General features: G+C 42.8%; 1 protein-coding gene across 1 annotated transcript in view; it reads right to left on the bottom strand.

The window, feature by feature from the left end:
* Positions 1–21,630, bottom strand: part of LOC119743111 (papilin-like) — a 74,763-nt gene that overhangs the window by 17,042 nt on the left and 36,091 nt on the right. Inside the window, exons 14-32 of the mRNA XM_038219465.1 lie at positions 20,870–21,052; positions 19,816–19,963; positions 18,926–19,010; positions 18,166–18,302; positions 17,086–17,274; positions 16,160–16,333; positions 15,123–15,332; positions 13,120–13,290; positions 12,383–12,553; positions 11,424–11,639; positions 9,904–10,131; positions 9,006–9,218; positions 7,332–7,556; positions 5,733–5,933; positions 4,587–4,748; positions 3,597–4,094; positions 2,332–2,499; positions 1,834–2,037; positions 419–586 (exon numbers count right to left, since the gene is read on the bottom strand). Coding sequence (XP_038075393.1) covers positions 419–586; positions 1,834–2,037; positions 2,332–2,499; positions 3,597–4,094; positions 4,587–4,748; positions 5,733–5,933; positions 7,332–7,556; positions 9,006–9,218; positions 9,904–10,131; positions 11,424–11,639; positions 12,383–12,553; positions 13,120–13,290; positions 15,123–15,332; positions 16,160–16,333; positions 17,086–17,274; positions 18,166–18,302; positions 18,926–19,010; positions 19,816–19,963; positions 20,870–21,052 — 3,751 coding nt within the window. The remainder of the gene's footprint in view (positions 1–418; positions 587–1,833; positions 2,038–2,331; positions 2,500–3,596; positions 4,095–4,586; positions 4,749–5,732; positions 5,934–7,331; positions 7,557–9,005; positions 9,219–9,903; positions 10,132–11,423; positions 11,640–12,382; positions 12,554–13,119; positions 13,291–15,122; positions 15,333–16,159; positions 16,334–17,085; positions 17,275–18,165; positions 18,303–18,925; positions 19,011–19,815; positions 19,964–20,869; positions 21,053–21,630) is intronic.

The following is a 21,630-nucleotide window of genomic DNA, read 5'->3' on the forward strand; positions in this document are numbered from 1 at the left end:
AAAAAAAAAAAAAAACGTTATGCGGGCATTAACGGGCGAGAAAACATATCGACATTTAAAAAAAAAAAAAAAGCGTACGGCGGCCATTAACCCCCTCCCCCCCAGCGTACGGTTTGTACGCTCGTGAAAATGTTGATAATTGTGAACGGCCCCTAAGCCATCAAATTTTTGACATAGGTACAAAGAGCAAGGGGGTGCAGAGGGGTGCCTACCCCCGGGCATTGACCAACTTTTTTCAAGCCAATTTTTACTTGTGAAAGCCCCCCAACCCCCCTTCCCTTAATGAAGCGATATCTGTCTGTCATATTGCCAGTGTCAGCTTTTCCTCTGTTCCTTGTGACCTGGCTTGTGACTGACTTTTTTTATTTGACTTGCGATTTTGACTACGCCAAGAAAAGGAACAGAAACTGGTTTTTACCTGGGATATAGCACGCCCGATGACACTCAGCCTCCGTCTCAAAGCGATTGCCGTTGCCTTGGCAACCACCATACCTGAAGGTTTGACACCTCTCATCCATGACATCATAGTACCACATGGTGCTGGACCCCCTGCAGGGTCCGCTGTACTTCGGCAGTCGACATACATCTGAGAGAAACAAAAGATCCACGAAATGATAGGAGCAAAACGACGGCCGTTCTTAACAGCCACTTTGAAATCCGATGCTTTGTCGCCCATCAACCACGTACAATGTAGATAATTTAATTCGATCTAAAATATAAAAAAATATAGGAAATAACATATCCTTTGTGTTCCGAAGACTTGTTTCATGCGAACTAATCCTTGCACTTGTCAAACAGATTGTGAATGGTAACAATTTCATCACATACTCAATCTCCTCGTTGATAATTATTTCGACAATTACAATCATTAAAAAAAAGGTTTGGAGATGCATATGATTAGCTGGTGAATATGTTTAGCCGGTGACTGCCCATCCAGTGTTGCTTTAATTCTGACGGCTAATTAATCTCTTTCACAAAAAAAATTAAAGATGCACTCCCTGTGCAATTTCGAGTTTCATCCCGAAAAATAGATTCATTCTAGTAATACAAAAGTTATTCTCTCTTGAATGAGACATGGACTGAACAAAAATTTGGCCTGTGTTTAGTTATTGAATTATTACATGTACTTAGCAATTTCGAATTATCAGCTGCCAGACAATAATTCCTGTTATCGTGGGGTAGGCTGGTTCCTGCCCCACAATCAGTATTGATAATGTATGGACCAGAAACCAGTCTATGTGCAAAGCAGATCTATTTATGCCAAAAACTAAAACTCTGTTTTTTTTCATTTTTCAGAGGCTTGTAAACATCCAAAAAGGGGGGGAAAATCTGGTTGGAATAAAACATACAAGTTGAAAATTTATCAACAGAAAACCAAATCGAATTTGTCGAAGAGCACGGTGAACACAACTTCAAATTTGGGCGATTCACAATGCAGTGCGCCACCAAGAGTTTGCCATGGAGAGTCCATTTTTCAAGTTAACGGTCGACAAAACATGGCCCATTTGAATGAGTGTAGGTAGACTACTTGAACTCATTTGTTATAGATTGGGGCATATACGTTCTGCCACTTACAAAAAAACACCTCATTGATAACAAGAGAAGAAAAGGGCAAACAGATCCTTGCATCTTACGCTTACGAAACTACTGACCGGAAAAAAACAAACAATTTCAAATGTCCCGCGCGGCGAATTTGTCGACCATCTCCCACAATGCACTGAGAAAAATGAACTCTCCGTGGCAAACTCTTGGTGGCGCACTGCATTGTGAATCGCCCGAATTGAAGCCAGATACAAAGCCGAGGTTTGGAAAGCTCCCCCCCCCCCCCCTTACCATCACAATCCAGTAGTTCCTCCCCTGGCCCTCGACGCGTGGCTCCCAATTCCATTCCTTCTTCGTCCACACACCAGCAGTGGCCGATACTGCCGTGGCACTGCTGCGATGCATACTGCCCGTCCTCTGTGCACTTTGGAATGAATTCTCCCAGCAAGCCACGGGCTAGGACCATCTTACGCTTCTCTGTACAAGTTGTCGGTTCTGCAGGCGGGGAAAAATTGTTTGTTTTAAAAAAAAAAAAAAGGGGCACTTCCACGTATACTACATATTAATCAGCAAGGCACAAATATTTCTAATTTGAATGATGGCCAAATGATATCATATAATTTCAAGTTCCTGGCTCCCTGCTGTACATTACGATGCCTGTTGTTCATTTATGGTCCAATAATACAGAGAATTGTATATACTTAATGAAAAAAATTAAAGAACTTTATAGTGTTTCAAAAAATTAGTGAAAGAAGACGGATTTTATCACAAGTTGACTGACTGTCCTACCTGGGGTGATACACGTCTGCTCGCAAGTCTCCTGATCATTAAACTGGTTCATGTTGCCTTGGCAACCACTGTAGGTGAACGTCTCACACACCCCGGCCTCGACATTGAAGAACCACTTCTGGATGTTGTCTGGGCACTGGCCTCTAAACTCTGGCATGCTGCACACATCTGCTCATATGGGAACAAAAGACGTGTCATTTTATGTGACGATCAATCAGAATTGGATCAAGAAAAATGCAACAGGCCTTCATTTCCTGCAATTTACAAGTAGCTGATGTAGGATCATTCCAGGGATTGACTCCATCACAAGTTCAGTCACAAATAAATCACAAGTCCAGTCACAAGTAAATCACAAGTCCAGTCACAAGTAACAGTGGATGAACAGTAACAAAGGAATGCCTTTGTCAAAACTCATTTGAATAGCTTGTGAGTTGAATTGGGACTGGAGGACTTATGACGGACTTGCAGGGACTTGCAGAGACCTGTGATGGACTCGACTTCATCCCTGCTGCAATCCTGTTTTAGCTTCACTGTGTATTGAGGAATAAGCTGACATTCAGCCCAACAGTATCCAGTTGGCACTAATTGTGACTATACGTAGTTATTGGATTTTTTTTTTTTTGACGCATGCAGTTTTAATTTGGAAATTTTCTTAACAATAGTGGTTTCATTCATGATGCTTTAAATTGCATTCCTGTTTCAAAGAATGAGGAATGACATAGAGCAAGATAGCATACAAGCTAAAAGGTGGCCTCCTTGAGGCAACAATGGAGTAAATACAATATGCTAGGCATTCTAGCAAAAAAATGAGACAGAACTGGACAGAGGTTCAAATGAGGATTTGCAGGTATTAGAAAAACAAGAAGAAAATTCTCTTCAGAATACTGTTTGTTGCCCTTCAATGGGACATTCCCTCGACAAGTTGTGGTTGTTTAAAATTAACATTGATCGACACACCAGAAAAAAGTAAAATACTGAAGAAAAAAAGGCATTCACAGTTTTGAGTTTTGTAGCCGTGAAAATGAAAGATGCCTTAAAAACAATTTTATTCCACGACTTTTATACTGTTTCTTTAAAACATGTGTAGCAAGACATTACACAGATTACAAAATATCAATCAATCTGAAAATTGAAAAAACAATCGGCCTGTGCCCAGTTCTATCTCATTTTGCCCAAACGCCTTAGGTATAAGCTAAGGAGTCAACACAATGTAACACAATATAAAGCAATGTAATAGGCAAGCAAATGAATATTGAATAGCTCACCTTGGCAGTCCAAGGGCTCATTCATGCGGACTCTAGTCCCTCCTTGTTCAATGCCGTCTGGGTGCACGCACCAGCACACACCGACCAGCTCATAGCACTGCTTGGGTCTGAAGGACCCATCCTCCTCACACTGAGGAATGAAGACGCCTGGCAGCGTGTTGGCAAGCGCCTCCTTCCTCTGAATCTCGCACATGGACGCAATGAGAGTGGTGGTCTGGGGCGTTGTGGAGGGCTCCCTGGGCGTGGTCGAGTCTGGCGTAGTGGATGCTGCAGGTGTTGTGGATGCCGCAGTTGAGCCAGGACTCACGGTTGAACTGGACCACCCGGTGGTGGACGGCAAAGCTGAAGAAGGCTCGGGTGTGGTGGACGGGGAGGATGTTGTCGCAGACGATGCACTTGTGGTGGATGAAACCGTTGCAGGCTCCTCAGGTGACTCTGTGGGGGTGACTGACTGGGTGGTGCCTTGAGGTGGCACTGTGGTTGGTTCTGGTTGGAAATCTAAGATGTTGGAAAAGTCATTCCAACGGAGCTCAATTTTCTTATATCAATGGGTACTTTCAAAAGATGGGTAACGTTCACAATACTTTGAACCCCTAAATTATCACACAGCAGCCACAAAGCTTTAGAGCTGAAACTTACAAACTAACAGCATTTCAAACATTTTTGGAAACAAACAAAATGTTGAAGATTTAAACAATCTGATCATACAGTTAAAAGTGTTTTTCAGAAAAGATATGTTTTTGTGAGGGTTTGGAAAGGTAAAAGAATTTCACCTCTTATAGGAAACGCTGCGGGCATACCACATTATACACTGAGAGAAGTGTATACTAAAGGGTTAGGCCATACTGATTCTTGTTATTTGTTTGGTAGAGGCATTTGAGGCTACAAGAATGTCCAGGAATGGACCAAAGGGTACATACAAGTGTAATATGCGGAAAAACCGTAGACATAACATTTTGTGACGGGGATGTGATCCACATTTTGGCCTACCTGTGCAAGTCATTAAACAGGCTAGACGAGTCTGGAAGCGGTTGGCGTTGCCTTGGCAACCACCATAGATGAATTTGTCACAGGTTCCCGTCACCGCATCGTAGCCAAACACAGGGTAGTAGCCCCGGCAGGGACCGGTCACCTTTGGCAGACTGCACACATCTGAAAGACAATCATCATTATTACACCTACAGCATATTTATGAGCTTAAGGCAATTGAAGAGTTTACTTTTAAAACGTGACAAACCCCATTTTGTTACCTTTTAAGAATCCTGCACTCTCCTAACTGTCCAAAGTCAGGTTTGACGTAGCCCAGGTTGGACGACATCTTTATTGCATTACAACTGACGTCCAGGGTATAAATTCTACCACCATAGCGACAAAATTATAACAAATTTTTTTTCATATTTTTACCTGATGGAGGAAGCTGAAATTTCGCTCACATATTTTCTGTGTCCAGAATTGTACCTGCGCTGGGTTTAGAAAAGGCAAGTATGTCCGTGGGCGGCGTGTTTACCGCAAATAAACCGCAAGTTTTACGCTTTCGTTGAAAACATTTTCAGTACGAACTCCCCGCGTGAAGACGTACACGCGCGTGCCGTTTGCTGCCGCTTGCTGCCGTGGCGGCAGCATGCTATGGGTGCATGCACGCGCATGCGTAATCTTCACGCGGGAAGTTCGTACTGAAAATGGTTTCAACGAAAGCGTGGGATTGCGGTTTATTTTCGGTAAACACGCCGGCCGCGGACATATTTGCCTTTTCTAAACCCAGCGCAGGCACAATTCTGGACACAAGGAATATGTAAGCGAAATTTCAGCTTCCTCCATCAGGTACAAATATGCAAAAAATGTGTTATAATTTTTTCGCTATGGCAGGAGAGATTCATACCTTGGACTCCGTTGAGTGTACACAACGGAGTCCAACCTGGGCGAGGTTTGACAGGCTTTATATAGTTAAACACAATTTAAGAAGACAATATAGTGAAAAGCGAAGTTTGGAAACAGCTGTCATATTGATTTTATTCTTCAAACTTTTGATAAATGTGCAAATGTTTCACTTTTTCAAATGGATAATTGGTGTTTAGAAATATTTCTCGCTTGAACTTGCTCCTTGGCAAATCCCATACAAAGAAAAACAGATGTTACCTTCACAGTCGACCCGTTCCTCTCCTGGTCCCCGCCTGGTTCCCGTCAGTTCCTCTCCATTCTCATCCACACACCAGCAATAGCCCGTCCCGCCTTGGCACTGGGTTGGCTCATACAGGCCCTCCTCGGTGCATTGTGGGATGTAACCGCCGATCAGTCCCGACGAAAGAGCCTCCTCCCGTATGACACGGCAATCTTTGACTGAATTCATTGACATTCAGAACACTTTTGGTTAATTTGTACCCCAACTCCGTCATGATTAAGAATTCGCTTGGAATCTTCCTGAATCCTCCCAAGTCCACCCGTCTCCTTATTGGTCGAAAGTGCATCATATGGTATTCACGTTTTTACTATTTTACTGTGCACTATCTCAGTGTATAACTATCGCAACTCTATTCTGAAAAATGATTCTGACAAATATGAGTAGTAACAGCAGCCCAATGCTATTAGCAACCACAGTCTGTATCCTTGTACAGTGCACATTTGTTTTCCTAACACAATGATACCGGTAGGTGCAAACATTTCAACAAATGATTTTTAACAAAGTGCAAATAAATTTTTTGACTTATTCCAATTGAAATAAATGAACATTTAAACATTGGTTTGGGTTTATTTGACTGAATATGACAATGAGGTGTATAAAACTGTCTGCTTTAACTTGTGGTATGGTTAAACTATTTTTTTCCCCGATGAAATAAAATGCTCCAGGGATCAGGTTGGGTTTACTATACTTCTGAAGCAGTCACAAATTTTTATTGAGACCGATTATTACGGACTCCGTGCGCAGGTACCCCCCTCAACAGTAAGGGGAGACCACTAGGAGAGACATTCCAACGCATTGCCGACAACGTCTGTTGCTCACGCATAGACGCTATGCCTATGTGCACATTCAGAAAATATAATAGTCGTACGTACTTTGCGCCATACGCGCGGGAACCAGTTAAGCGCATACGGTGTGAACCATCAACTAGGCTCTTAACCAGTTCACGTCGGATGACTTGTATACACGCAAAGGTTTTTGCGGTATTCGGAATGGATGACGGATGTACACGCAACGAGCGAGGATGAAAAATATCTGTCAGTGACCTGCTTGTAGCAGGCAAGGATGGAAATATCAGGGTGTGCTACCCACAGATGACGGCCTGGACCCGTCTAGCATCGAGGTTCGTGAAAAACAATCCCGCGCCTGGATCCAGTCAATGTCAAAATAATCCCTGCGCGATCTGGTTAAACGTGCAGCCCACCAACACAAAGACCCCACATACTGAAATTTGTATTCTTCTGGAGACATTTCTTTGTTATCGTGTAGTAAAGTTTTTGAGTTTGAAAGTGAAGTTTCAAAATGCTCTTATTTTAACTAGAATTGATTTCCTTGGCTAAAATTTGGACTTAATATCCCTTTTCTAAAACTCTTCCATTTGCGAAGATCAACCCACCTTGGAAATTCCTAGTTTTTGAGTAAAATCCATATATCTATTTCGTGAAAATCTTGTGGAGACGTATTCATCTATAGAAATTGCCCTGTGGAGATGTATACAATCTTTTGTTCCCTCTTGTACACACGTCTCCAGAGGGCACGGTGTATCAGATCATCCTCACCTGTGCAGTCGGGCACTCCCTCCCCAGGTCGCTTGCGCGTGCCGTCTATTTCCTCTCCCATGTCATTTGCACACCAGCAGTGGCCCGTGTCACCGTAGCACTGGATCTGTCTGTAGTCGCCTGCCTCGGTGCATTGTGGGACGTAACGGATATGGCCCTCGGGCTCCTCCCTGGCAAGTACGCTGTTCCTGTGCAGCTGGCAGCGTGTTGGTTCCTCGTGGGCATCTGAAGGATGAAATAAATCCAGGGGAAGAATTTTACAATGGTGTAAACACTGTATGGTTTGCAAAGTTGTATTTTAAGTCAATCACAATGAGTGAGTTCGGTATTCCAACTGTGCATGTGCACATCATGGTTTGCCGATTTTTCTTTCGGGGTAAAAATGTCATCATACACGTGCAAAAGCATAGTGGGGTACCAGCAAATTTAAAGAGATCATTGGTTTTCTGAAGTATAACATTTTGAAAAAAACTTTGGACAGCGAAGTGTTTCAAGGTGTCTTGTGTGTCAAAACTTTTGTGCGAAAGAAATTTCCATCTCTTTTCGATTGCAAGAAAAATCGCACAGAATGCAGATTTTGTTACCACATCCCCCATAGCCTTGTGTGCATTTATCTGCCGCGTTTATCCCGGAAAGAGAAATCGTCAAATCTTGCTGTGCATCAGACTACTTTGGAATACCGAATTGACTTGTTGTAATCACAGGCCAAGGCAGTAAACAGGGAGTGAACAATGACAGTATCCACTGTTTGAAGTGATCTTAATAAATACCTTGGAGAGTTGATGGTTCCTGATTGGTTGAGACTCGATCACGTGGCCGGGCATTAACGGTGATAATGGACCGGTTTCAAAGATCAAGCGAATAAATGGCCCCTGAACCAGCATTGATCAAGCCCCGTTCAGCCCCATGCAAGCCAATGATTGGTCAAAATATAGTAACAGTCCTGCGGTAGCTTGTAACAATAGAGCACTGCACATGCGCTCAACCCCCATCGCGTGAGACCAACGCGCGCGTACGCAACACAGTTGCTAGGGATGCGTGCGTGCGTGCGCGCGCGTAAGGAAGTTTTGAAACGACATCGTACAGCAGTGCAGTATATACTGAGGATGTTTACGACGAAAGCGTAGATCTACGATTTATTTTCTTTGAACACTTCACCCACCGACATATTTACCTTTCCTAAACCAAGCATCTTTGTAATTCCGGACACAAGGAATGTGTAAACGAGATTTCAGCTTCCTCCATCAGGTAAAGATATGAAAACATTGTTGTAATTTGTTTCGCTACGGCAGCCAGTTTCTGTTGAGTTTACGTCGTTATAGCTGTTCAAAGCTAAAATATGGCCCATGAACATGAACACAAAAAAGTCTGGAAATATCGCCGAAAGAAAGTCACAAAATTGGAGCATTTTAACTGTTTATTTCGTTAAAAAGGTATTTATTAATGGGAATAACAATGTGAGGATCCGGTCTTCACTGCGTGATAATGACCGGGTGTGGGGGTGACCGCTGTTAATGGACCGAGACGAAGTCTCGGTCCATTAACAGCGGTCACCCCCACACCCGGTCATTATCACGCAGAGAAGACCGGCTCCTCACACTGTTATTCCCTTAGTAATGAATCAGGGGCAGTGGACAAATATGATTCACTCAATGAGACGACTAGAGATCTCACCATTGCAAGCGTCAAAGTCCCCGTCCTGTGGCATCTCACTGAGGACCTTCAACACTTCCCCGGTAGTCTCATTGACGCACAGGCACTGGGGTACGCCGTCGCACTGAACGCGCACAAACAGCCCGTCGGGGGTGCAGATAGGCTGGTAGTCGCTGGTAGCTGATCCCGCTTCTATCTGGTTGGCTAGAGATGGGCACGGGCCCTGGGGACCTCCTGGCACAAAGACAGAGAAACAGTGGCATACATGGACAGGGGGATGTTTGGACTAAACTACAGCATGCACTAATCCACTGAGTTTCAAATTGTGATATAGTGTTATTAGCCAATACCAATAATGATTACATTATTTGGAATGAAAAGCAGTGAAATACACAGAAAAAAATTACATAGTTTATTTAGTACCAGAGAGGCGTTGCTCTATTTATTAATTAATCTATTGATACCAACAATAGTTGTTCTAACAAATATAAAAGGTGTTGAACTGAAATGCGTCCTATGATCATTTCTTAACCAATTAAATTTCAGAATCTAATACCATGCTTTAACCCATTACCACCTGTACTACATTGTATTACATTGTGTTTATTCACTGAAGAATCAATGAAATCACAGAAATGCTCAGGCGATTTTGTGCGTTATAGTGAGTAATAGGCAGGGCGATTTTGGACGCTACAGTGATAACCCTCCTGCTGTTTAAAAGGTCACAAACGGTCTATAAGTTTCCTTCCACTTCCCCTAGTGTACTTTTAACAAACCAATGGGCCACTTGACCAATATTGACCTAAGTAACAGCATGGCTCAGAATGCATGTTTCCATAGGAGGATTCTAATACCATGCAGTGTTTATGTTTCTTTCAATCACACTGGATTGTTTAGCTGAGGAGTTGCAAATGCTTACCGTCGCAATTCGGCGCGCCCGTGCCTGGTCCTCTTCGTGTTCCATCGATCTCTTCCCCGTTTTCGTTGACGCACCAGCAATATCCTGTGCTGCCATAGCACTGGACGGTCTCATACTCGCCTGTCTCGGTGCACTGTGGGACGTACCGGCCCGGCGGCGATTGGCCGTTCTTCCCCTGGACCTGCTTGAGGTGTCGCTGGCAGGTGGTCAACATGCGGGGGCGCAGCGCTGACACGCAAAAAGAAAAAGGAAAGCAGCTCATACCATGAATGATTCATAATTTGGATTGACAAATCACATACAAGTTTGATTCAAGACTCAAGTTGTTAACATTTCGCGTTTCCTTTTTTAATAGAGCCCGAAAGTTCACCCCTGGTGGCACTTCCGGAACCCTCGAATAGGAAAATCTACTTGCAAAAATTCTAAAACGTGCAATTATTTTTGGTACATTTCTTACGAAAATCACCTGCGAAAAAGGCCTTTGTAAAATTGTTACTAACATCTCAATTTATGGAAACTGAAAGATCGCCTGACATGAAAGAGATATAACATGCCAAAAATTGACCTTTCACTTAAAAAAATCTTAACTACATGTGGACTAGTGCAACTCGGTGTACTCGGACAAAGATGAAACGAAAATGCTGGATGTGAAAGGACGTAAGTACATATTTGTTTTTACCCATCTCCAAGTGATTTCTTCGACTTTTTTCTTGAGGAATACCAAGATAAAAATTCCAACATGAATGTTTTTTTTGGGGTGATTGCGGTTAGAAATCATGCAGTCTAAATTTATAGCAAGAGAAAGGGCAACCCAATGTAAAATGCCCATAGGTGGGCCGCGCGAGGGGTCCGGAAACTCGCCGCATGACCTTTGATTTTCAGGCTCTGTTGTTTATTGGTCAGGTCACTACATGGAGGAGGGGGCGGGAGTGTTTCAAACGTCCCACTCTACTGCAGTGTTAACTTTGTTCCCACTCCAGAAACACTTTAAAATTTCAAATTCAAATTAGGTTTTGCCCTTCACCAACGTTTAAACACTGCACTCAGTGTGTTACCTCCCGAGTGAAAGTTGGAGAAAAAAAAAAAGTCGGTTAAGGGCAAAACCTAATTTGAATTTGATTTATATCACCCCGACGCAAAATTCCATCTTATAATAGTTTATGCGGTACCTGCCGCTATGTACATCAGATTCGAACCAGCCAACCGATCCCGTTAGCTCGGTGGTCGAGTGGTAAGAGCAGGAGGTCGTGGGTTCGAGTCCCAGCCGAGTGACTTTTCCCAACTTTCACTCGGGAGGTAACACACTGAGTATACAGTGTTTAAACGTCGGTGAAGGGCAAAACCTAATTTGAATTTGATTTATATCACCCCGACGCAATATTTCATCTTATAATAACTTTGAAACTTGTAATGCCAACACCAAATCGCAATGTTCTTCACTTTGGCCTCATATTACAAATTTGCAAATTTGAAAATAAAAAAAATAATAATTAAAAGTTGCCAATTGAGTGTAGACCAACCTTCGCAATCGGGACGTTGGACATGAATGCCTGGTGCTCGCCGGCTACCATTGATCTCATGACCGTCCATGTCCACGCACCAGCAATAGCCCGAGCTACTGTGGCACTGCATGGCTTCAAAATGGCCGTCCAAGGTGCATTGTGGGATGAAGGCCCCCAGCCTACCCTGGGCCACATAGGTTGCATAGTTTCGGCTTCGTAGACACTTGGTAATGGCTGCAGAAACGTGACAAAACAAAAGCATTTCATAATTAGGCATTTTTGACACATGGCAGACCATACCAGGGCGCACTTTTTGGGTTGGGTAAATTCTACTGTATTTACCCAAATGTATCCCATCTATCATGTCTGCCATGCATGTGTATGTCAAAAGGCTAATGACATTTATTTGTCTTTTTGGGTGCATTCAATTAGCTCACCCAAGGCAACTCGGGTAAGTCAAAGCCGGCTGAGCAAACACTCAAAGGCAGACTATCACGATTGTCACGTGACTTCCATAGCCAAGGCCGTACGCATTGACAAAACGCTCTTTTTGACTGAGTCTTATTACTTCAGTGAGATCTGCTGCTTTTCCCTCAATCACAAAAAGTAACAACGTCTGGCTGGAATTATAGCATTGAAATCAATAAATAATTATGAATAAGACTTCAAGTAAAGTGGATTTGGGTCTTCTTAATCTTTTCAGCTTTTCGCCATATTTGTCTGCTTCTTGGAATGAACAACGCATGCGGGTGACGTATTTCCACCACTGACTCTTCCCCACAAGCAGGACCGGTCTGTGGTGGCTGGTCAGGGTGAGCACCGAGAATGACGTCCGAGCTAATCGAACGACACGGGGCTAACCCGAGTTGACCCGGGTGAGCTAATCTAACGCACACTTTAATTTTCAGTGCATTGAACAGGCAATTTGCACCCTGAGACCAAATACACATATTCCAGAAAAACAAAATGAATTGTACCTTGTGGTCCGCACTCCTGGTCACAAGCCTCTTGTGTTTCAAAGCGGTTGTCGTTGCCTTGGCAACCACCATAGACAAATGGCTGACAGATGCCCACTGTAGAGTTGTAACCCCATGTAGGAAAGTAACCAAAGCATGGGCCAGTCGTGACAGGCAAGGAACACTTTTCAGCTGTAAAATTAACACAAAAAAAGGAAGGTTTTTTTATTAAAGTTTTAAGAATTGTGAAGAACTTCGGTATGTTTTTCACAAAAACTGGATTATGTCTGTTCCAAGTATCGTTCAATACCATACACCCAATGTATCGATTATCCTTAGTCAAAGAAGCAATCATAAGTTTGTAAAGGGTTACATCTTTCACGTAACTCATCTTTTACTTTACAATCTTTTACATTACAAAAGTAAAGTGCACAGGGTGTGTGATGTGTCCGGTTCCGAAAGTTTGAAGAGAGCACTTCATGCCCAAAAGGAAATATCTCACAGAAACCACAGGATACACTGTGATTATAAAATCCATTTCTTGCAGATAAAACCACAACTTTTATCTGTTTGAATTAATGACAATGTTAAGACAAAGAAAAAAATTGTTGACTGTGATGTGGGACATGGGTGTCAGACACCCCAAAAGATGCATTTTATCCCGGGCTTCGCCTTGGGTGCCATGAGACCCTTGGATGTAAATCACACCAAGTCCCACATCAGAATTTGTTTAGATAATTTAGTGCGAGTACACCTACCACCGTATGATACACAGGCCTGTGTGCAGGTAGCCTCTGAGTCAAACCTGTTGTCATTGCCCAGGCATCCTCCATATAGGAATTGCTGGCAAGTGTTTCGTTCAGTGTCATAGTGCCACTGTGGGATGGACTCCCTACAGGGTCCGTGGTCCTTGGGCAAGCCACACACATCTGTTGAGAATGACCAAAGAATGAATGTAGGTGAAAGACATTCCCTGCTCTAGCAACGTGTTCTGGCTTCAAACCGTTGGTAACCGACGTGGTTATACATCTCAGGAATGGAAATACGAAGCGAATTTGACATCATGACACACAAGGGTTAAATATTCACAAAGTTGAAATAGCTGTACAAATAATTGCCACGACATCAAACATTTTTATGTTTGTTTTCACACAATGTTTGAATTGAACTATATATTCAAGATTTTTCTCTGAAGCTTGGGCCATCCAACAGTGGGCCATATTGTTTTTTCCATCTGATGAATAGTTTCATTGCAGTACCCACTGCTACATCGAACCAGCCAACCAATCTCGGCTAGCTCGAGTGGCATGACGTCTGCACTAGAAAGCAGGAGGTTGCAGATTTGAGTCCACCCGAGTGATTTTTTTTCTCACTTTCACTCAGAGAGTAACACACTGAGTTATCAGTGAAGGGCAAAACCTAATATAGAATTTACATCATCCCGTTGCAAATTCCATCTTATGAACAGTGCAATACTGCTGTACTTTCACTGTGACTTTAGATCCTGCTACAAATTGCTTAAGTGTAGCCTAGCTTACAATAAGAAAAAAAACACTATAATTTACAGGAATGAATGTTTCTCTGATGCTATGTGTGACCAAACTGAAACCTAGTGCAAAAGACCAAATGCCCATAAGACATATTTATTGTGCGCTGTTTGGTTCTTTAACTAACTGACCGATTCATAAAGTGTTGATAGTATACAACTATTGAGTGGCTCAGAGTGAAATGGGAGGAATATTATCGCAAGGTAAAATCTGGACTTTTCCATTTCACGAGGCGAAGCCGAGTGAACTGGAAAAGTCCAGATTTTACCGAGCGATAATATTCCTCCCATTTCACAATTTAAAGCCACTCAATATTTGTTTTATAAAACTGACATATAGATCTTTGTCATTTGATATATTTGCACTTTTATTTCAATACAAAATTGATGGGAAATGTATTTCTCTCTTCCAAACCAACCCTTCACGAAAATGTTTGAACCCCACTCTGTAGCGCTGGCTCTTTGGAACAATACGCACTACGCGCAACGCTGAATGCGCACACCAGCATGCCTTTGCACCATAGAGCTATATTAAATTACTAGAGTGCTATCTCCTCATTCTTGCGCGCGGAGACGCTTTGAAGCCGCTCTGGGCGCAGACATTTTGAATTTATGTGCGTGTTTGTAGAACACAATCAAAATAGATGGATTGAATTTTAAAAGTGTACTCTAAATGCAACGCGCAAGTAGATACGCAAACAACTTAAGCGTGTCATGACGGTTCAAAAAAATGTCACGGCGAAAAGCACATGCACAGCGGAGGGACGCGCACACGTTGTGCTGTTTGCGTACAGCAAAGTGAAACGCTCATTTGCTGATCATGCGTTTCAGTTTTGGGGGTATTGGCTTCGATGACGCACCGGTATGGAATACAAACGCAGATATGCAAAAAGCTGTACAAAAGCCGTACACAATTTTGAGTTTTCCATAGGTTTGTGCACAAACATGGATGCGCCCATCAGGCATTACTTTGTACATCAAGTTTAGCGCTCTAGTAATTTAATATAGCTCTATGCTTTGCACACAAATACCGCGTCTTGGAACAAGAAAGATCCTAACTGTTCAATAGTATTTCCCATTCCCCATGGGCGGATAGTACTTTTTGAGCCCCGGCGTGAATGGGAGTAATAAAGAATGTCACATGATGCGAGTTCCACCTATCAAATGACACGGATATGTATGTCGGTTATATAAGACGCAATAACAAAGCATTACCGACAATGACTCCCACGGTCTCTCTCTCGTCTGGCACCCTGTCAATCACAGCACACCGTTCCTCGCAGATGGCAAGATCCTCAAATCGGTTGGGGTTCCCAAGGCAACCGGTGTAGTTGAACTGCTCACACTGCTGGGTGCGGATGTTATAAAACCAACGAACATGGATTTCAAAACAGTTGCCGGGGTCTTGTGGTAGAGTGCAGGGATCTGAACACAGAGACATGAATTGTGATATTTTTAAATATAGAAAGCTGCTTATATGCGAACAATTTTTCATTACAAATGTGCCAATACAAACTGTGTAGGCCGAAATCTACCAGTTGGACCTATGACTGACTTTGTAAGCTGCGCCTGAGCTATGACCGTTTGGAACATTTCAGTCGCCGATTTTGGCAAACTGAGTAAAACTGCAATGATACAAAGACGATCAACGTCAGTCGGCGTTAACAAAAAAACCTACAGTCACAAGAGTAGAAAAAAACTACTGCACCATGATGGAACGTGACCCCAACGGGTGGGAATGAATCGCAGTTACCTGTGTGAAGTTAAGACGTTCGCGCGTATCCGGATCATCTAATTTTATTGTGAATCATCGTCGCCCGTGGGTGACATGAGCATGGTTGTGATTAGTCTTTGTCAAGATGCCACTTGTCCCACGATAATCACATATGATTTCTCAATTTTTTGACCCGAGCCTGACGTTTGTGCGTGATGGCGACAGTTCCAACCTGGCGCAAGCAAATCGCAGGTCGACCCAAGGCCGGCTTTAGGGTTCTCACAATTATGACTAAGATTATGACTAATAATTCTATTTCCCTTAAAATGCAAAATTTATAAAGACAATATTTATGAATTAAACTCAGAAAATGAAGCTAAAAATCAAACTGAGTAATGTGTATGCGCTTTCCAATGAGAGTCATAAAGATGATGTTTTCAGATTGTTGTTTTTCACAAAATCATGAGAAACTTCAATAGGGAATGGAATACCACATTTGTAAGTTCGTTTTGTTCAAGTAACTCGATCCGACCCATACCATTGCTCAAGGTGCCACACTTGATGTCGCACTCTTCCTGAGTGCGGAACTTATTCATGTTGCCGTGACAACCCCCGTAATTGAAACTCTCACACCGGCTCGTTTCTGGGTTGTAGTAGTAGTTACGAATGCCCGCCTTGCACGGCCCAACCTCCGCGGGTAGGGAACACAATTCTGTAAGGAATCAAATACAAGGAACTTTTGGTTTTGTCAAAACAAATGCAAGGGCCGATTTCAAAAAACTCGTCTCATCTTGCCACTCATCTCAGGATTTAAGACGGGTCCCCGCTCTAAGATTGATCTTAGCTAAGACGTGTCCTAAGGCCGATTTCACTGAAGCCGTCTTAATAAGCAAGACGCATCAAAACTTCCAATTTGATGGCTGTTTCATGTTTCTTTTTACTGCTTGACGAAACAGTTGTTGAAAAGAAATGGGCAAAACCATCTTCCCACGCTTGTGTACTAGAACACAAACTTTCGCCAGAAAAAATACTCCAATCAATAAATACCACGCGCAAGGTTGGTCTACACAAGGTACTTGTTCTTGTTTTCCATTTCATCACTCTATTTAAAAAAACTGGACTAGGTTCTGGCGATAATTAAAGTTTGTAAATAAGCTACTTTGATTAAAACTGCCCTTGTATCAGAAATCTTTTCAAATCTGTTTCTACCTCGGTTTTCTTCCTCTAAACTACAACTCTACGCCGCCACTCGTCTTTAATGGCAATGATTTCCAGACGATATACAAATTAACACACGCAAGAAAAGACCCTCAGACCGATCTTAAGTTAAGATGAGTTCAGCCGCCTTGCAAAGGAAGTTAAGTCATGTTGAACGCGTCTTAAGGATGCGTTAAGACGAGTCACACTTCCTAAGACACGTCTTAGCATTTCGTGAAATATGTACGGTCCAACTGACCACTGTACCTTCTTGCGTCATGGGTTCCTGCTGGATAGCACACACTGACTGGCATTCTAGTAAAGTGTCAAAGCGATTGGCGTTGCCTTCACAGCCACCATACCAGAAATTAGTGCAGCGCTGGTAGGAGATGTCAAAGTACCACTTGAGCACAAAGGCAAAGCAAGTACCAGCATCGAAGTCCATTTCACAGGTTTCTACAAGGCAAAAACAAATGTTTGAGTTGCAATAAAGGCTCCTTTTCAAAACCTTTCCACGATTGATAAAACCCGCAATGCCAAAAGACAGCAACAGACAAATCCAATATCCACACATTATAAATCAGGTGAGATTCAACCAGATGTTACACACACAAAGGACTCTTGAGGTCATTACTCAGTACAGATATGATGTACGCTTGTACTCAATTCTATCTGTGTGATCATTGTTAGTTTCTCTCTGTCAGTGTCCAGAGTTTCCTTACGCCGTCCGGAATTTGGGGGATCTCCTGATTTTAAAAACATTCACACAGTATTCTCAGTCATAGCTTGAGCAACCCTGAAACATTTGCCCTTCTTCAAAAACATGATCTGTGATTTTTTTTATGTTTTGGATATCAGATTAAAGCCAAGAGTTTTTTCTTTCAAATACTGGAAAAAACCATGAAAATAGCACATTGGGTTGCTTAGAAAATGCCAATTATGTAACACAACTCCTTTTTGGTCAATTTCACTTAATCTGATATTCAAAACATAACAGTTCACAGATCACGTTTTTTCGTAACCCTGTACTTCAACACATGATGGTCTGAGCACTGTACCTATACTTGATTATTTGTTTATTCAAATTTGATTCAATTGGGATTTAATTTTGACAATATCGTGGATTAATCAATAGGTTATGATGATTTGAAACTTGAACCCTGAGACGTGTTTACATTTCTGGTTCTCAATGGAATTGCTTTTTGTATTCCAGGGACCCACTGACATAAAAGAACAATGATTCTTCAAATGAGGTTTTTGTTTTTGCAACAGCCCTCCAGTGTGCCAGTCTTCCCCCCCCCCCCCCCCCCCCCGATCTGCATCGACCGACGGAATGTCAATGCTCACCCAACGTTTCTCCCTCGCATCCCTGTCCATCTGGTCCTGAGGCTGCGGTTGTGCCATTTGCACAGCAACCAAAGGTGGAATCAGCACAGGTAGGGGTGGCAGTCGAGGAAGGTACAGTAGTAGGAGATTCACTCGTACTGTTTGACAAAGGAAAGGCAAAACTAACCACTGTTTCATGAAATATTATAAGTTATCCCGCGAGCGCGAGTGGAACACGGAATAATGTAGTGCATCTGTGTCCCATGGTATGTGGGACACAGACGCACTACATTTTCCATGTTCCACAAACGCGAGCGCGATAACGAATTTATCTTTAAGCAAACTTGACGCACAGTAAAGATGGAACACGGATGCTGTAACACAAACTTTTCAGCGGTTATCCAATCGCACGTGCGTGTTGTACGGAATGGCGCTCGCATCTTAGAAAAGCGCGGAGTGCGGTATGGACCGAGGCCGTGCTACATGGTTATATGTAGCACGGCTTGTTGCCATGGATCGACCAATCATTATCGAGGATTCAAGTTTACTTGAGGATAAGAATATTAATTCATATCGCAGAAAATCTGATGAGTATATGATGCCATGCGACGATGAACTTCCCAATAGGCTTATCACCCAGCTACCATCGGAGTCAAACATTCATCATCACGCGACTGACTATAAACCGACCTTTAGTTTATCACACGTACACCATGATCAGGGTATTGGGGAAGCGTTTAATCCGAGCAGTAACGTACATGGTGAATGAACAATAACTGACCTGGTAACACAGCCATTCTGGTCTGGTCCGGTCGCCTCAGTGATTCCATCTGGACAACACCCATGGGTTGAGCTCTCACAATCCCCTAAATCCAATCAAACCAAAATCACATTCACATATTTGTCCAACTTGATAAAAAACAGGCACTGTAATCCCATGGACCCCAGGAAAGCTCCGTGTCCAAGACAAATAGCATTAACTGTTGCGGTGCGCAATGGACAGCACAAACCAGAAGTAGAGTGTGAACTGTCAGACAAGGGACTGTTTCAACTCATTCAGTGATTTTTTTTTTTGTCAACAAGAGTCGCACCATTCTGGAGCCCCTGCCTGAAATAGATATGAAACTTGATTAAAACGACACCAAATTCAATTCAATTACAATGTTTATTTCCATGTTGTAGTGAATTCCTCCCTTTCTTGTATTAAATGGTCCAACCATAAGACCGGTGTGTGGCAAATAAAAAGACTTTGCTACGCGTAGAAGACACACGTGTTTCTTTTCATCCTTACTCGCAGCTGGTATGCTGAATTGCGAAGGACGCGGCTACAACGTGGTCGGGCCGCTGGCACGTAAAGGCGCCTGTGGCTGCCGGCCACATCGACCCATATATGACAACGGAGCACAGCCTGAGATCTAAAGTGTTTGATTTTTCCGGAGGGAGGAAAACCGGAGGGCCCGGAGAAAAACCCTCGTGGCACAGGAGAGAACCAACGCACAACTCTACTCACATGTGGTCCGCGGCCAGGATTCGAACCGTGGTCACCTTGGTGAGAGGTGAGCGCTTTACGCACAAGCCACCCATGCCACCCCCTAAAGTGATTAAATGGTCAAGGTCTGATGACAGTTAGACGGTATTCTAGTGAACAGAGAAGTGAACAACTTAGCTAACCTTCTCCACCATCGCAGGGCTGGGTGTTGCAGTACTCTTGCTCGATTGGCTGGCTCGTCATGTCACACTGGGAACCGTCCAATGAAGTCCCGTCCCTGAAACACAGGATCTGCCGTGTCCTCTGTCCTCCCCCACACTTGGCTGAACACTAATCAAATACAATCGAAAAGTTAAAATTAAGCTCTTCTGGTGATGCACTGTGATTCAGCACAAGAAAAATGGCTTGAATTGTTAAGATGGAGTAAAAGCTGAAGACAACGGGCTGCTGTATCTACTCAATGTTAATAATGACATAATGACGTCAGGCTCTGTCTATATGTGCATTTTCCTTTGAGCCAGGTGTGGACGACAGCCTCCATTTACACTGTAAATAAAGCATGACGTCATTATGTCTCGGACCTAAGACAGTGGAATAGGTAAAAAAAAAAATGGTTATGTGGAAAAATGAAAAATCGACAACATATTCGGCATAGGGTGTGGGCCGTCGAAGCCTGGAACATTACCTAGGGTCTATGGTACGTGTATGTATTTGCCTCACGATACCCCAAGAAAAAATGGCAATTGCTTTTTTTCCATATAAACCATTGATTTGTGCTGTGTTTCATACCAATAAAAATCGTCGCGTCAGTGCAACAAGGTCATAACTCATTCTGCAAAAAAGCCGTATCTTACGCAAATACCGGTAGCTCCGTCCAACAAGGTCGTATCTCGCGTATCGCGACGTCAATGGACTTTGTGTGTACATCTGGGTTGTTTAATCGAGATACGACCTTTTGACATTGAAAACTTGTGTTTCACGTACATGACGCGACACGCCATTTAAGGGGATACAACCTTGTTGCACGGACGCGACGAAATAATAAAGACAGAGAAACCTTCATGGTAAGACCTCAAAAGTTCTGCAATTCAAAAGGATTTTTTTGTTTTTAATCCGGCAATCCGGTAAAAATCTGGAGAAATCTTATCCTTGATATGCAAAAAGAGGCATTAACAAAAATCATGAGATTTTCATACAGATGTGAAAAACTTGTTTGCCCTTGATTCAGCATCGTACCTTATGCCAGGGTCCAGTCAACCACACAGCTCCCACACAAGGTCCGTTGTCGCAAACCTCCGAGGTGGACAGTTTGATAGTGGCATTGCACATGCCGTCCGAGGTGGTCTCCCATTGGTCGTTCACAAAATGAGCGCAGAAGACGTTCCTGATGCGTAGGCCCTGCCCGCAATCTGTAGAACACTGCATAGCAAAATACAATACAGGTCTTTGTATGCTGCGAAAGCCCAACACAGGGCCCGTTTTCTTGCACTCGCGAAAAGTTTTAATAGATAGTAGCTGTAATATTGCATCATGTATTGGGCATTCGGCAGGATAGCCCACAAAAATCATATAATTTGTTTCCAGTGGAGTCACTTCACTAATAGTAAATATGGAGGAAGGAAATTGCAATTTCATAGATGGAAGGGAAAAAACGCCATCTGGTATTGTAGGGAAAAGCAAAAGAATCAGGTAGGAACTGAAAACCAAATCCTGATGTTGGCCCAGCAGATTTGATTTTAAAAGTTTTTTAATGATTTTGTTTTAAATTTGACTTTGAGTGATTGTTGCCTACCCATGACGTTTTTGGTCTTGTTTTTTTTTGTTCGGGGGGGGGGGGGGGGGGGGAAGATTTCATGGAATTACATTTTTCTGTCAAAAAATAAACTAATAATTCAGGAAATTTCAACTCTCTTGTTAAAAGTTATATACCAATTTTATGAAACTCTAGTCAATCAAACAAAGCAAAGGAATAATAAGGAGGATTTTTGGTTGGAATA

The sequence above is a fragment of the Patiria miniata genome, unplaced genomic scaffold (assembly GCF_015706575.1).
Source record: "Patiria miniata isolate m_02_andy unplaced genomic scaffold, ASM1570657v1 HiC_scaffold_6, whole genome shotgun sequence".
NCBI classification, from domain to species: domain Eukaryota; kingdom Metazoa; phylum Echinodermata; class Asteroidea; order Valvatida; family Asterinidae; genus Patiria; species Patiria miniata.